The 17,324-nt window shown below is 33.3% G+C and overlaps 2 protein-coding genes and 1 long non-coding RNA gene across 3 annotated transcripts; 1 reads left to right on the top strand and 2 right to left on the bottom strand.

The window, feature by feature from the left end:
* The first annotated feature begins 697 nt into the window (after positions 1-697).
* On the top strand, positions 698-4,401 carry LOC108209675 (signal peptidase complex subunit 3B). The gene is made up of 6 exons (XM_017380720.2): positions 698-904; positions 1,011-1,058; positions 2,522-2,584; positions 3,092-3,145; positions 3,870-3,956; positions 4,087-4,401. The coding sequence occupies exons 1-6, from the start codon at positions 779-781 to the stop codon at positions 4,210-4,212; spliced, it is 504 nt and encodes a 167-aa protein (XP_017236209.1). The 5' UTR covers positions 698-778; the 3' UTR covers positions 4,213-4,401.
* A 2,057-nt stretch (positions 4,402-6,458) lies between these two features.
* Positions 6,459-10,405, bottom strand: LOC108196189 (uncharacterized). Its single transcript, XR_010287868.1, has 3 exons — positions 10,081-10,405; positions 7,135-9,196; positions 6,459-7,052 (listed from the first exon to the last, which is right to left on the bottom strand). It is a non-coding gene; the product is annotated as an uncharacterized LOC108196189 (long non-coding RNA).
* Positions 10,406-12,279: 1,874 nt separating this feature from the next.
* On the bottom strand, positions 12,280-16,185 carry LOC108198110 (peroxisomal adenine nucleotide carrier 1). The gene is made up of 5 exons (XM_017365908.2): positions 15,765-16,185; positions 14,871-15,102; positions 13,437-13,583; positions 13,097-13,251; positions 12,280-13,013 (listed from the first exon to the last, which is right to left on the bottom strand). Exons 1-5 carry the CDS (start codon positions 15,905-15,907, stop codon positions 12,734-12,736), a joined length of 957 nt encoding a protein of 318 aa, XP_017221397.1. The 5' UTR covers positions 15,908-16,185; the 3' UTR covers positions 12,280-12,733.
* Between the last annotated feature and the right edge of the window lie 1,139 nt (positions 16,186-17,324).

Here is a 17,324-nt window from a genome sequence, read left to right on the forward strand (position 1 = left end):
TTTTTTGTTTTCCAATAAAATCGAGATTAATCTTTTTTGGATAAATTCTTTTTGGGTTCCTTGTTATCAAGATTATTATTCGTGCCCATTTTTTTGGATGTCAATGTTTTATGTTTTAATGTTTTTGTGTGGTTTATTGTAGGGTTCAATAATTTTTCTCGAGAAGGATTTGTATGGTATTTTGGACGATATACAAAGGACAATGGTCAATATCGCAAAAACTCACTTTTCACAACAATTTTATTTTCATGTGTTTGGAGATTTGTGACTCCAATACCAGTTGATGTAACTAATAGATCTGAACACTGGGTTACAGATGGTACTTATCTGAAAGTCAATTGTGATGCTGCTAGTTTTATAATTGATGTTGATTGGATTGTTTAAGATTTCGTTATAAGACTTCCTCGAACAAAGAATGGAACAAAGACTTTGAATATTTATGTGTAAAACGATCTGAAAACAAAACGAGTACTATTTGTTTAGCTCGTTTTTGTTTCACAATCAGGTTGTAGTTGACAGTTTGAAATCTTGTCCCGGTCGAATTTTAGTATTTTAATGTAGTTTTCCATTCACTTCAAAAAAAAAACTCAATTAATCCATGCCATTAATGTGTAATAATCCTGCATATTAAAATTGATCATAAATTTCTTTTAATACTATAAAAAAAAAAATCAATATAACTAGACCAGCCCCCAAAGAAATTGATAATACTACAAAACAAACGTTGGCAAGTCGAAGCCTAGTCCACGGTCCGGCAGAGACAGCGAGGAGATCGAAGATGCATTCGTTCGGGTACAGAGCCAATGCTCTATTTACATTCGCTGTAACTATTCTCGCGTTTATGTGCGCCATCGCTTCGTTCTCCGACACTCTTAACTCCCCCACTCCCACCGCTCATGTTCAGGTTCCTTCTAGATCGCACCCCTTTACATTTTTGCCCAAGAAAATATTTGTTCTGTGTTTTTATCGTAAATTCTAGATTTTTAATTGATGGGTTTTTGATTTTTTAGGTTTTGAGTATCAATCGGTTCCAAAAGAGACCAGATGGGGATGATGAGGTTGATTTCTTTTGCTCTGATTCAATTTTTATGTTTGTTTACAAGTTTGAGTGATTTTTACCTTAGGTGTTGTTTACAATGTCTTAAATGTGATTCCTTTTTGTTTTCTGTTACGATTGATCTGGGTTTTCGTTATGTACTATGCTTCGGAGTTTTAAATATGGAGGAATTTGATAAGAGTGAGTAAATTAATAAATTGACGTTAAAATTATTGATCTTGAGTTCGATAAAAATAAAGCTAGGGATGAACTTTGCATATTTCATATGTTTTTCTCTCAAATTTGCACTCCAGAAGTGTGGGATGCAAGGTAATGTGAGGAGGCGGCGGAAATAAGAGAGAAGTTAAGATTACAAATTTGGGCTTGCCGTTTATATTGTCAGATTAGAAATAGGAAAAAACTATAATCTGGAAATTAATATATGCTTTTCCCCTTCTAACTTGGGAGCAAGTGATTCAAGCAAATGAATGTAGGTAGCATCACTCTATGTATCCTAAACTCGGGGAAAATCGAGGTGAAATTCGTTTTGTTGCACTTATTTTCCTTAAACCTCTGATTATGTTGACCAGTCCTGTTATTTTTGGACAATGAAATATTCTTTTGTTGGATGCTTTCGACATTGTAACAACTTGTTATGACAGGATCATCAATAATATGTAAGAGAGGCTGTTAATGAGTTACTGAGGCAAGTAGTATGAATTTTGTTACAAAATTTTAATGTATACGGGTGACGGGTCAATGGTCAAAATGGAAGTATTAGTAGCACATTAGCTCTGGAGGGAATTCAGATAAATATTTGTATGTACTTTTATTTTTCAAGAAATCAGGTGCCAATCTTTTATACGTGGACTCATATCATTTATCGGACCATACCTATGTCCGACTTGAAGCGGCATAGGTTTGCCTTTTTATCTGGTTGAATAGGACCAGGATCCTCCATGTTAAAACTGGACATTTGATCCTCTTAAAGGAGAGTCCAATATGTAATTTTAGGTCTCTAATTAAATTTTCCTTTAAATTTTGTATGATAAATATTCCATATTATTATGTTTATTTGATTATTAGAATCAAGAATTGGCCAATGTATTTTAGGAGTACATAAAACTTTAGGAATTCAAGAATAAATGAGAGTCTCTATATAACACGAGCCCTGTGTTCAATACTGGATCTTTATCAGTATTTTAATACTTTTGGGAATGAGATTCTAAAATTTTACGTACATTTGTTCGACTCTTGCACTTGAGTCCAGGTAACCATAGCTCTCAGTACATTTTTTAAATGTGGTTTGACATTATGAATTTAAAAGAATGTGTATTTTAGGTGGACGCTTACACAGAGACAGTGAGAGACTGTTGATCATGATTTGCCTCTTTTTTGACACTGCTTCTCATAAAGTTGGATTTTATTGTTGCTTTAGAAGAAAGATTATTGTTCAATATTTGACGATATGTTCATTTAATGCAGGTTAGCATGACATTTAATATATCAGCCAACTTACGGTCACTGTTCACATGGAATACAAAACAGGTTTGGGGTTACAGATATTTATTTTTGTGGTTGTTTTAATAATCCTGTTTCAAAACTATCACTTTGTCTAGTTTAAATATAGTAGTTTATTTTGTTTAATCTGTGTCAAGGTGCACAGGTATGTCCAACATTATTAATAGCCAAAGCCTTTTTTTTTTTTTTATATAGATATTTAGCTTTAGTAAATCAGATGAATATTAGAAAAAATGTAACAGGGAGACCATTAAACCTAGCATTAACAAATATTGGCTTATCATAACCTTAATATTCAATACTTAGCATTCTCAAGCACGGTCTTCTATTTAATAGAAAGAGAAAAGACCCCAGTGAAGAATGAAGATGGTATTAAATCCTCGAAAAAAGTAATGCACCGTTGTAATGAAATATTATTTGACAAAAACTCCTCATTACATTGAGGGGAAACTGCATGAGTTGTTATCTATGTACTATCTGCAAACTGTTTTTTGGTTAGTATGTGTAATCAAGTAAGTTAATTATGATATGCAGGTTTTTGTATTTTTGGCGGCAGAGTATGAAACCTCCAAAAATTCCCTGAATCAGGTTAAATTAATTTGGCACCTCTTATCTTTAGCGAGTTTTGTCAATTAATTTGCTCTGCAGTATTTATTATATTCAATCATTCTCCAGTATATCTCAAGATATAATGCCACATTTATATGACCCAGCATTTCCTAGGTGGCTGCCTACTTTGAACTTACAAACTATATAAAATATAGTTTAGAGCAGTAGTAAGAGATTTATGAAAAACATTACTACTTTGAAATATGGTAGTAGGTTAGTAACTTATGGTCAATGCTTTGCACCTTAAGATGATTTGTTCAGTATGTTCAGAAATTTACAGCAAAGTAGACAAGAACTTAGTCGGAGAAAATGGATGGATAGCTTTTTTTACACACTCGTGATATGATGTTAGAGAAATTACATAAGCTATCTAGCTAAATTTGGCTATTGGCTGGTAAGTTCATCGCCAAGGATGTTGGGGGTCTATGATATCAAACTTCAATCGGCCTTTTAAGTTTGAACCTACATGAACTTTTTCATGGTTGATATCATTATATGTTAAGTTCAGTCAACTGATATTGCTGGATTTGAATACTTGACTCTAAAAGAGTCAAATACCACCTATAGACTATACATTAGGGTAACTAATAAATAACCTTTGACATTAATCTTTCAATAAATGTCTCTTTTGGCGCTTTATTTTTTAAGATACGGAGAAGTGATATTTGTTAAATTATTGGTCTCTCATTAAAGAATGCAACAGGTGTCTTTGTGGGATTATATTATACTTGAAAAAGAGGATGCATACTTCCGGATTCGTTCTACAAACAAATATCGGTTCATTGATCAAGTAAGTTTAATGCAAAATGTATTTAATATTCCTTATCCATCATTCTCGCACCGATGAACCAAGGAGTGCTGTTTTTTACCTAAAAGATTCCATGTTTTCCACATTTTTAGCTTATTCATGTACTTTGCAGGGAAGCAACCTCCGTGGTAAAGATTTCAACTTGACGCTGCATTGGCATGTCATGCCGAAGACTGGCAAAATGTTTGCTGACAAAATAGTCATGACCGGCTATCGTTTGCCTGAGGTCTATAGATGACATGGACTTAATAGGTAGTATGTTCTTGTAACATTTTAATACCTTTGAAGGGGTATTATTGTCGGAGATATATTAGAAGAGAAAATCGATATAACTGTGTTCAGGGATGTTATGGTCCATATGGTATGTACCATGTTATAACTGTGGTCAGTGGTATGAAATCAGATAATTTTTTGGTTTCTTAGTTCATCTCAAAGTTTTGGATTGAATATTTCATGTATATCGAAATTTTGGATTGAATTTCTCATTTTACCTTCAAGATTTATTACGTCTTTTGCGCACTCCAAGGAGGCAATACTAATTAAACAGGTAATGCCTATTTCGGCACAAGTGAATTTCAGTGATGCTTATATGAGTGTGGCAAGGGGTGAAATCTATCTGGTTTGATGTTCTACATACAAATAGGTAAAGTCTCTTTTGGCAAGTCTTGATAGAGAACTAAAAACACTCTGGCTTTTCGTATTGTTCGATTAAAAATTGCATTCAAATCAAGATTTTATACTTGATTATGTTTTGTTCCCTTCTTTAGTGGGCATGTCAAAGAATCAACTTTGCACGACTAAATGAAAACCTTTCGATTCTTTATGTTTCTGCAGTTATAAAACCCTCTGTCCCCGAAACAAGCAACAAATCTAAAACATTAGAAAAAAATCTTCAACATTTATTTGCCACGTGCAATTACAAACCCTAAAATTCATTCTTTTGGCCCTTCAAATTTTTCTTAAAAGCCTTCTTTCATTAACCTCTGATTTCACTTATCTTACAGACCCATATCTCATTTCTTGCTTCTTGAACTTATAATTGTTTTCTGGACATGAGTTTTGAATTAAAAAGAACGACACAATGAAAATTTGGAGGGCTAACATTGAAGAATGGAACCTGCACTTTTACAGTAACTGAGTGGATTAGAAGAGCATTCAGTTTACCATGTAATATACTATCATTATTCAAGATATTGTATGTTCAAAGTAGTTTCCAGGAAGGCTATCGCTGATTTGCCTGGGATGATCCTGTAAAATTAAGCTGGTGGATAGCTTTTCTCTCTCTACATTTTTCGTGTAATTATAGTTTTCTAGTTTGCTAGAGATTTTATTACAAACCGTGTAGTCTTCTTATAGCTCATAAGTGATTGCTTTTTGCAAGTAAAATGAATCTGTATTTGTTCAGAAAGTGTCAAAGTACTGTGTGATAAAGGAGTTGGCGCAGTTTGGAACCTTGATAACTATCTTACCAGGGTGATTTGTAGAGCCAAAAATGTTAATCTCAGGTTAAAAGATGAGTCAGCAGGTGTTCAGATACCAGTGATTCGCGGCATTAGAGGAATTGGAAACTCAACCATTGCAAAGTTTGTCTGTACTTTAAACTGGCCTTTCACAGGCATGAAAGAGCACAGTTCGTGTATATATTAAGAGAATATGGCTAGGATACTTTACAAAGCATGGGAAAAGGAAAAGCTTTACAAGCTTGAGGTGGATGCAAATGTCAATAAACATTTCATGTGTTGTAATAGACTGTTACTGTTCTGGAGGATATCGAAGTTGTGACTCAGTTGGACGCACTTGAAGGCTCATGAAGCTCATAGGATTTCATATGGTTGTCATTCTACAAATCATCACAAAGAATACTCCCTGCACCAATCTGTAGTCCAGCACTGTGGAGGGCTACTATTGGCTCCTATTTTTCTTGGTTTCTCGTTCTCTGATGGAACACAGATCTTTACCAATCTGCATTAAGAGATTGAAAGTGATTCTAGATGCTGAAGTATCTGCGTATTTGAGGAAGATATGGAAGAAGACTACGACAAGCCTCTTTGTAAGACTTCACTCATGCCTTCTAACTGATATATATTTCTTCTTTTATCTGTTAAATGCTCGATTATAATTTTTTTGAGAGGTTTGAAAGAATTCCAAGCTTGTGCTGGTTTCACTGAAATTTCTAACTCTATTTGCAAACTCTAGAACTTACATTACTCAATTTAGAAGATTCTTGATCCTTTCTAAATATAGATTTGCTAGTATGTTTCTTGAAATCCCTTTGCTGTCTAGGTTGCTCATTTCACGCCGTAGTTCAAAATGAAGGAGATAATACAGAGTCATTTTAAGAGTTTTATGTTTTGGGTGCATCATTATATCCGGAATTAACAGTTCTTTTTTATCAAAGAACCAAGATTGGCCATGAAGAATTGAATGTTAACAAAATATTTCAAGGTAAAATTGTCACAACAGTTCTTTCTGATCATCTGATGAAAAAAAAAAACAATGTACCATTCTTCATACAACAAAGATACATATACAAGTGCCAGCGGTTGGAATAACAACATCAATTACAAATCAGGAAGAGGAAATGATTAGCTCAACCTAGCTCGTAAATTATTTGTCAGAATAAAAACAAAACCATAACTGAAATCAAGTAGTAGAAGCTCCAAGAAACCCTACAAGCAAAACTTGAAAAACTTCCAGCTAGTGTACTTGTGCTCAACACGATAACAGTCCAATCGTCTTCTGTACCAATGCCAGCTCCAGTGAAGTTAGAATTCTTCAGATAAGAAGTATAGAATGTTTTGGTGAAGTTATTTAGAACTAGATTCGGAACTCTTTTTGCAACACAAACTGATAGCATCAACCCATCCGTCGTGTAATTGATTTTAACTTTGCATTTTCTTAGAATTTCTGGAACTCCGGGGACAGTATTCGGGTCAGTTACATGAGAACAAGGTTGTCCTTCTAGTTGTTTAGCTATTTGCTTCGCAAAGCAAGATGCTTTATCATTGCTTGTCAATGTAGATAAGTTCTGAGACTGCCTGAAACTGTTAATGCCTTTCAGAAGGCATTGTTTCTCATCTGCAATTAAAAATTAGACATATATCACTTGAGATTAAACTATGATGTGCAAGTTACATATATAAACAAGGAGGAAGAGTACCACAAGCGACCGGAGTAAGCAGCAAGGAGATACTGGCCAGCAGAAGAGGCAAAGCCAGGAGATATGAAGCCATTGCAATTATCTTGGAAATGCAGATACTGAATCTCCAAGATTCATTCATTCTTTATATACACATTATGTCGATGCTGGTTCTAAGATTCAGCAATATTTTACGGAACCTAGGCTAGTAGCTAATCAAAAGGGTTTTTGTCTAGGCAATGTAATATGATTTAAGTTTGTTACATATCAAGGGGACAGAGTTTCTTGAATTCTACATTTTTGTTTCTGGGAAATGTAAGTAAGTCTCTAGAAATGTTATCCAGACCACAACTAGAGAAGTAAGATAAACTACTTGACTCTTTGATTTGCTACATTCAGTGTCTTGTGCATACATCATCTCACAGTTGCCCAATTTTAAGCTTAATATATTAGCTTCTCCCACAGTTTGTTGAGTGGTTTCAGAAACTCCAGAAATCATAGTGACTCTTGACATGCACTAATAGGACGTAACTGGTCTGAATAAACCTTCTGCTACTTGCTTGAGCCAATTATTTATATCGTTGACAAACTATTTCACACTCGCTTACTTGCCGCATTAAAATAATCTACAGTAAATAATTGGTATAGCAGTGTACTTGGCTGATGTAGTAGTCTCATCTATGATCTAACATAAGCAAAATCGAAAAGTTAGATTTGATCAAAATCGCAAAGAAAATGACTTATAAGAAACTGAGATGGTGTTGCCAAATGTGTCGAAAGCAATGCAGAATAAGAACAGATTCAAATTAATTTTTGTTTAGTGTGATTATTGTTCTTGCACACCTTAGTATACGTGTTAAAAAGTCAAACATCAGTTAAAATGGAATAGATGGAGTAATATATATAGTTTGCAAGGAGTAGAAGTTAGGGTTTTGATTGTTAATTTAATTAGACGATCTAGATTGTTCGCCAACTAAATTAGTGTATTTTGAATAGACAAAGATGCAAAGAAGAAGGGTACAACTGAGCCATAAGATAGTCTAGTAGAGTTTAATCAATAGCCTAAGTTAAAGGCAAGTTTCAGTCCGCGTATCTGATACTAGTTTTCTAATAGAGTTCTTAGTTTCTATCTTTTAATATTGAGTGAAAAAATTTTACTCAATAGTGCTTCTAACAGACATACAATAGTGCTTCAACATTATACATTGTATTTCTGATCTTTTTATGTTCATATAATAGTTCAGTTGTGTTTATAATCAAAATAAATATTCTGTTAGCAACTCAATTAGTATTTATTGAGGTTTTGGTTTTAGTTGAAAACTTTAATTTGATGCTATTCAGTTAATAGAGTTCACTTCTCATATTCTCAAAAATGAAACACAAAAATTTAAAGGATGCCGGAAATGTTGAGAGATTGAGAGTATCAAAGCACGTGTTGAAAGCGGATCAGATGAGCTTGAGACAATGTTTCCTCAGTTTGGCAGCCTAGTTAAAGACGTTCATGGTGCTTGTTGCGGATCAAAAGCTAGGCTCTTCGCAATAATTGCAAATAAAATTGTGCTAAGATACAACATGGGGAAGGATTAAAAGGTTGAAGAGTGTTGCCAGTTTTCGAATATGAAGATATATGATTTTCATTCCTCCAGGATTGGCTTCTTATCTGTACCTCTGACAATCTCTAAACTGCTAGAAATTAACAGTCTGTTCTTTGTATCCAAAGTGCTTCACAGACTTTTAATTGGTGATTATCGTATTGTTTGTTTGGCTTTCGATTCACTTATGTAGTCCCCTATAGAGTTTACCACATTTCAAGTGTCTATTAATTTCGCAGTCCTATTTATTTAGAACGTTAATCTATGTATTCTGTCTGCGTATTCTGCAGGAAGTTCTTACACATATAGTCAGATTTAGGAAGTTAAAATCTATTGCGACAATAGCAAAACGGCAACTGTAAACAAAAACTTTAAAAAAATTATATGCTCTCGTAGTCAGGTAATGACATAGCTCTTATAGTCTTCATTTACATGTCAGGTCATCGCGCTGCACCAGGTCAATACTGACTTCACGCTGCACCAGGTCAATACTGAGGAAAATATTAACATTTAATGTTGTAATTGACTAAGAAGGAGATTAGATTCATACTGCTTGTACAAAATAACGGAATTAATGATTTTGAACCGGAAAGTAATGATCTACTTGATATATTTGGATGGAACGAGTGAACAACTTAATATTTTTCCCATTCTTTTACTGGAATGTTAGTATTTGTATAAGTTTCAATAAATATATGACCAAGTTAAGCTCTTTTTATAACTCCTCAAAAGTTAATATGATATATGGTACCTTGATAGAGATACTAAACCAGTTCAGGATATATCTCAGGTTGGAATACTCAAAAATATACAAAAGGCCAGGAGTGGAATTTACACTTATAGGTAATATTGTGAATGTTCCACTTTCTGATCAAAGCACCATACAGTGTTTTTTCTTCATGAAGAACACTAAAGGTTTCCCTTGTTACTTTAATTAATTAAAACATGTATGTGAATATGACATTATCAGATTTTTCCAAGTAAAAACTAAAGGGTCATGGTAATGTTGACAGGCATAACATAAACATTTTAGTGCAGGAAGAAAATGTGGCAATATCTATTTTAAACTCCTTCATACCCCTGTGTGATTATAGCAAATATGTTGTCTCTGGTATATGACTAACCCGCTAATAAAATCGGAAAAAAAATATACAGATGTCTATAATTTGCCATGAGGGAATAATTAAAGCCAGAATGTAACTGATAATACACTTGTAATCTTTTATATGGAATAAGTATTAGAAGAAATATGCCATCAACCACAAAATTAATGGAAATATGTAGTATGTATATATGTGAAGTTTATATACAGCTTCTCATTGATCATAGATTGCTGATAGAACTAGCTAAACTTTTGGCTTTCTTGACCAGTTACCTATTGTGCAGAGGATCAGGACATGAGGGTACTTCTCTGTCGACATTAGCGAAGAATCCTTTGTCAGGAACCTGACTCCATTGCTGAGGCTTCTCTACAACATCTTGAAGAATTCTTCCTCCTAGTGCTACTGAGTTTATTGCAGAAATGCTAAGAAAAATTAACAAAAAGTACCCAGCAAATTTACCATTCTTCAGTATGAACATGGTGACAGCTTAGTGAAGCTGAATCTTTTGGAATGTGTTTCTGTGTTGACTAGGAACAATGAAAGGGCTGAATGGAATGTATTTAACTATTTATACTGTGTTTATGTGTGTCTAGCAAGTCTTTTTTCATGGTTTAGAATATTTAGTACAGCAAGTCTGCAATTCCTTCAAAACTTACATTTTCAGAATATTAATTAATTAATTAGTTAAGTATGATAAAAATATTCCAATCTGTTACATCCTCATTCTGTAGTTTTCTTGATTTCTTAATGTAAGCAACAAACTAACTCTGGCTTGGTCTGTTGGACTGTTGTTCATATCACCATGTATTATTCACATGTTCATTTGTTTGTGATATAATAATATTCTGTGTTCAATCTGTTTTATATAATAATAATTCTAAATCTAATTACTACAATTAAGGTGCCAGACTATTTGATGATGCATTGGTGACAATTTTAAGGGTCATCAAACCCACCTAATCCACTAAAGTTTTCAAACTTTTCTACACTTTTAAACTTTTATATATAAGTTAAATAGATACTCCTACTTTTCTCCAGCCAAAATCTCAATTCCAGGGTCTCTACTTTGACTCTAGCTAAACTTTGTTTCTCTTTTAGCATATTTCTTCTTCCAAAAGTCTAAACCAAAGTCCATGTCTATGCAGTTTTCTGGGGCTCATTGTACTTTGGTCACACTTTTTAACTATAGATTATTATAGCTGCAATTTTGTAAATTGGTTTTTCATACTAAAATTTAGGGGGGTTTTCTTTGTTTAATGTAAGAAACAACACAATTTACAGGGAGGTACCTTTAGCTTCTACTTTGTTTGGCGTGGGGTTTCTTATTAATTGAATTAATGTGTTTTTTTGTTTCTTCTCTGGCACTAGCTTCTGCCAACTCTCTTTCAAGTTGGGTGGTTTAGCTATTTTAGTATCAAATTTGTCACTTTTTGCATCAAATCACTATCTACCTTGTCTCTCTGTCTACACAGCTGATAAGAGTCTAATCACATAATATTATTAATATTCAAATTAAATTGTCATCTTTTATTTGCAAATACAGCTGAATATTTTTACACTGCAACACACTACTCCCTCCGTCCCTTCTAGGAATCCTTGCACGCGTTTGTCCTTATAAATTATAGTTCTGTAATTTATTTTAAAGATTTTTTTCTGATTTAGAATAAGAAAATATTAAAAATAAGTTATAGAACTATATTTTAAATGAGCATTAATATAGGTGTCGAGCAGTGGAATAAGATGTATAGAAATGAGTGAGATGGAGGGAGTATAAGTTTATAACGACTCTACTACAAGAATTAATAGAGTATATTGTGACATGTATCTACTGTTTTTTTACTGGGAAAAACAGACCAGCTAGCTAAACTTAAACAAGTTACTGTAGATCTTTGATATATACTAGTAGTTCCTAGTATGTTCACTAAGTAGTATTGGAGCTATCTAGTACTCCTATAATACTATGCACTGAAATTGAACATAAAAAGCTTTAGAACGATCAATAGAGCAAGCTGCAAGAACAAAAATCCCAAGAGCCACCTTTCACTGGCTGACTTGATGTGATTACGGAAATGACTGACAAACACTAAAGATGAGACAAATAAACCAGATTAGCCAACATATGGTCATTTCATAATTCTAAAGATTATATGTCATAAAAAGTACAATAAATCTACTTTTTCCTGTAATTCTTATTTATAAATAAATAATGATATACAATATTCCAAAATTATTATTAGAATATAATATGATTCTTCTCGTAAGCACTCGTCATTGAGTTTTTGAAAGAATTGGTCACTTAACATCGTTATGCAGCCGAAAAACTGTTTCGAATAGCAGTTTTTAGCTCAAAAATTGCTTTACTCATTTACAATTCTGCTTGTGACGGACTCTTTCTCGACTCAAGATTAGTTGGTTACCAATAAATCCTGCTTACATTTCAACTCAAGCGAAAAGAACTAGTTTCGTAGACATTAAAAAAATACTCAGCATTTGCACTTGCCAGAGTCTTTATTGGACAAAAATTCCAACACATTATGCTACCAGTTGACCAGTGATTCCAGTAGCCCAAATTCAATACCTTCTATATAACAGAAAAACTTTTAAATGACAGATTTATGAAGACATTAACCTGTATAGTTCAGTAATAAGAACTTTACTCTAAACAAATCAACTCCAACATGAATTCTGATCTAATCACTGTAGAATTTTATCTATCATACACTGTGAGACGTATGAAGTAATTAAACTTCAAGTGATCAACTCAGTCTGTCTGTTCTGCTTTCTATTGCTCCAGATTATTTTGTTTCTCTGTCTAGACCTCTTATGAAGCTAATTACGAAACACATAATCTTATACTCCCTTGTTTGCGAGGCAAGCATTTACACTGACCATAAAGTACAGTTCTCATCAACCTTCACTTCAGTTTTAAGCTTTTTTTATTCTACCTGCACTGACCACAAGATACCTTCGAATGGCAAGTATAAGGACCCAAGTTGTTGCTGCAACTTTCTCTTTAATCATCAATAGTAGTGCTGAGCTTAACACAGTCTTCAGAATCTGTGCATGCAACCCCTTGAAAAATCCTAGCAAGCCCTCTTTTTTCCATATAGAATATATAACACCAGATATTGTTTTGCGGGATTTTGTTTTACCATTCCCATTGGCATCCTCATCCGGATCTGCAGCCTGAATCATTACCTTAGTCCTGTTTGCAGTTCATGTCAGAAAATGGTCATCTTCCGACGTCAAAATAACATTAAGAGTGCCGTAAGAGAAATAGCAACAGACCTGATAGCTGGATAAGTTAATACAGTTGCAATGCTCTTTGAGATTGCACCTATCATAAAAGCAGAGAAGGCCGAAAGGGATTCGGAGGATGATCCATTTTGAGTTTTAACTTGTTTCCTTATCGCCTTCTGTTTCATCTGATCAAATACTGTGTACTGCACACACAAAGTTACTCGATCAGCTTGACATTATCCATAGAGGATCCCTATCTGACGTTCTCTGACTTGTAAATTGTAATAAGACCATAAGAATCATACTAAAGGTACACGGTACTGTTGGTAACACTGGATCTGAATTTGTGAAGAAACATAATAGTATTACAAAAGGTACGAAGTGGTACCTGAATTGCAGGATTGGAAGTCAAAAGAAGAGAGATGCCAAGGCCATCAAATGCTTCACTCCAACTCCCTCCAGTTAGGGTTAACCATAGTCCTTTCGATTTCCCAAAGGAGCTCGTTTGCATTCTCGAGGATGCGGTATCCAGAGGCTTCACCAAAAAAAAACCATAGTGCTTTTAGAAAAACATAGCAAACATAACTTTAGAATAACATATATTATAATGACACAATGATGAGAACAGTATACTTTTTGTATGTTAATAATCATATTCATATAAAAGAAAAAATTAAAAAAATGATCATCTTATAGCAACCATCCCAACAAACTCTTGGTTGGACTTTAGCAGCACCAACATTTAACCACGATTTGACGTGGTAAAAAGTCAAAAACAAAATACTTGATCGAGCTTTTAATAAATATTAAGATTCATCAAATTGAAGTTAAACTTCAACATAAACACACATTGTGAGCAGCGTCTGATCATTGATTCACTTTATCTCGCCAGTGTTTATGCGAGTGTACTGTAATCCGATTAAAGTCTTTATGCTGTGAATATAATTTACATTTCAGTGAAATGATTTCACAGTAATTCATCAACTAATACCCCCATAGTTTGTGCTTTCTCTATTTAATGATACATATTTATGAACATGATCAGTGCAAACATAGCATAAAACGGTCTACACTGACCACTAGCCTGGTTGCATGTGAGCAGTTACAAAAATTAAACTCTTCTTACTATTTTGATGATCCTTACAGACCAACAGTGTTTACTCAATTAAGATCGTTTAAAGTCATGTGTACAGAACTCCTCTCAAGTCTTATATATGTTTGCATGTCTTCCATGTTGTTCCACACTTAATATCAAATGTCTTTCTTGGTTTTCTTAGCTACGAGCAGTTTTTTTTCAATTTTTCAGTACAGTATTCATCTTCAAAATCTATATTAATTGAAGATGTGATTCAACAAAACATAAGTAAAAGTTGGATTTCCATTAAAAAAAGGTTTCATATTCAATCAATTTACTAATCAGAACTTCTTTTTCCCTTGCTAGTTCTCCATTAAAACTTGGCAGGTTCGATCATAGCCACAATGACTTTTTTTTTTTTGGGGGGGGGGGGGGGGGGGGGGCGTAAGGTCTCTCTGAAATCTCTGGTCAGGTAAACTATTTCTATAGTTTAACTATTGAATATGGTGACGACTCGCAGCAGAACCTAATTCATGTGGACCAATTAATCAGTAAAACGTAGATCAGAACTTCTACAGAGTTATATGAGCAACTGCTAATTGCGTTGGATGCAACATATCTTAGAATTGACATCAGAAAGTTCTACATCCACGAGAATGCTTCCGCATGCACTAGTGCTTGTACAAAGGCAGAGAGAGGAAACATTAAAAATGTTGGGGTTGGGAGGACTAGCACAGAATTTCTTACTTGAGTTATAAGGGCAGTACATGACCCAGCAGCAGCTGCTATAAGTAGGTTTGCTTTGGTGCCAATGTATTTGGAACCACTCTTTTTCAGATATAATTTCTTGAAGTAACTATATCCATAAAAATATACAAACTGTGCGATGAATGACTGCAGGTTCTTTGTTCCAAGGCCTTGATACAACGAAAGAACCTGACCTTTTGATATTGCTTCTAAAAGAACATCAGAAAGGTTCCTGCAAAAAGCAGAGAAAGACAATGAATCATGATGAAAAGATATTTAATGGTGTAACCGTGTAAGACAAGAATACCACAACTTGATAATTTTGGCTCATATTAACACAATTGAAATATAGGACCAAACTAAAAAAAAATTGGAAATTTTTTCATATTTTATTTATGCATAAACACCTACAAAATAACATATATTCAAACAAAAAATCTGCTCATTCGGCTTATATTATATTTCCTGATCTTAGGACGGAACACAAGCCCCGCCCATTTCGCATATGACAAAACTTGATAGCAACCTCTCATGCTGCTTTAGATGCTAATTGTATATAGAAAAAGTCCCAATTTGCAAAAACTGCACATGATCATCCTAGGTTCTAACTTGCGAAAAATATGAACTTGAGAAACATATGGAACCAAATGAGAGCAGTCAGAGTACAAAATTAAACCACTTGTACTAATTCATATTAAAATTTCAAGAGTCAACCTAAACATACCACCAACCCATCTCAAGAACACATCAGCACACAATAATTCATCAAAAAAACAAAAAAAAACAAATACAAATCGACCCAGAAACACATAATCACAGGAAACGAACAAAAGCATAATAAGTGATCAAAAATAAAAAAATTTAAAAAAAAAACAGAAAATAAAAAGAAAAGACCTGTATCTCTGATGACCCTGTTCTCTAACCTCAGCCTGGTACTTGGCCTTACAAGTATCAAGAGGGTACAAAATAGTTGTACTAACCAAAGCTCCAATGGCTCCTGAGGTCGCTTCTGATATAGATTGGAGATTCACAGACATGATCTCTGAGCTTTTATGTGTGTATTTTTATGTACATGTAGAAATTGAAGATGATCAAAGTTGTTGAATACATACAGAATCTGTAAGTATATGTAGAAAGGAAAAAAGGGGTTGGTGAAGATGGGAAATGGGAAATAATTAAAGATTAAAATGAATAATTGATTCAATGACGGAGAGATAGAGAGAGCAGACGGGATCAAAGATGGTGGCTTCTTGCTTTCATTGGGAAGTGTAATAAATTACGTGCAAATGCTTCTTGGGCCCTTATTGCTCTCCATGGGGCCACGTGACACGGTTTACCCTGTTCTTAAAAAATACTGCCTCTGTCCCATTTACACGCATTTCAATACTCTTCACAGGCTGAGGTTAAAATCAATCTCACTGTCCTCACTGTTCTCTGATGAACTCGTAATGCTGGCCCTTAAAATCAATCTCACTGTCCTCAAACCTCCAAACTTTAATTTAAAATCAATCTCACTGTCCTCAAACCTCCAAAATTCTGAATAAAAATATAGGGTGTTGCTAAATACAGTTCACTTTTACTTCGTGCAGTTCGCAGAGATTACAAGTATATCCCTCAACCTATTAAATGTGTGGAACCATGATAAATGCCTTAGTGTTGATGACAATGCGTCTCAGATAATAATATCATATTGTGATAAGGTTATATTGCACATGTATAACACCTGATGCCTAAACTTTCTTATTTTCTTTTTTAATTTTTAATTTTAAGATATTTAAGTTTTAATTCTAAAACATATTCTTTTCAAAAATATGTTATAATATATGATTATCATGTTTTAATAATTTATTGATTTTGCATATTTAATATTATGAATTAATAAAATTATTGACTATTAAAGAAACATTCATTTTTATAAATATTATATACATGTTAAAATTGTGTGCAAGAATAATCTTTAAAATATATTTTAAAATTGTGAAGATTCTTAATACATATTAAAGATTCTAGGCCGCCTAAAGGTTATATTATAAAAGCTCAAGTATTTTTATTTTGACTAAAATATTATATCAAACACTAGTGTTAACTTTTTAATATTTTTTGTTATTGAGATTTTAGCCCATCCCAACCCCAATGCTAGTATAGTCTTAAAATTTTAAGTTGTTATGATTAAATGAGAATGAACAAAGTAAAAAAAATTACACATCGACAAAATATTAAAGATGTGAATAAAATTATATATAAAGTAAAAAAATTTAGTGATAAAATCATATATAAATTCAAATAAAATTATATGAATAAATATTATATATAACTTATCTTTCTAAATATTCAATACACATTAAAGATTCTAGGCCAGCTAAAGGCTATATTATAAAAAAAATCAAATATTTTTTATTTTGATTAAAATATTATACCAAACATTAGTGTTGTCTTTTTAATATTAAAAATCAA

Source organism: Daucus carota, chromosome 1 (genome assembly GCF_001625215.2).
Source record: "Daucus carota subsp. sativus chromosome 1, DH1 v3.0, whole genome shotgun sequence".
Taxonomy (NCBI): Eukaryota; Viridiplantae; Streptophyta; class Magnoliopsida; order Apiales; family Apiaceae; genus Daucus; species Daucus carota.

Bases quoted from the DNA above. Each gene is read 5' to 3' on its own strand.
- LOC108209675 (XM_017380720.2), top strand. From the start codon at position 779: ATGCATTCGTTCGGGTACAGAGCCAATGCTCTATTTACATTCGCTGTA. The intron at 1,059-2,521 runs GTTGATTTCTTT...CATTTAATGCAG, and splicing joins GACCAGATGGGGATGATGAG to GTTAGCATGACATTTAATAT. The intron at 3,146-3,869 runs GTTAAATTAATT...AGAATGCAACAG, and splicing joins CCAAAAATTCCCTGAATCAG to GTGTCTTTGTGGGATTATAT.
- LOC108198110 (XM_017365908.2), bottom strand. From the start codon at position 15,907: ATGTCTGTGAATCTCCAATCTATATCAGAAGCGACCTCAGGAGCCATT. The intron at 15,103-15,764 runs GTCTTTTCTTTT...TGCTTTTTGCAG, and splicing joins CAGGGTCATCAGAGATACAG to GAACCTTTCTGATGTTCTTT. The intron at 13,584-14,870 runs GTAAGAAATTCT...TTTTTGGTGAAG, and splicing joins GTACTGCCCTTATAACTCAA to CCTCTGGATACCGCATCCTC.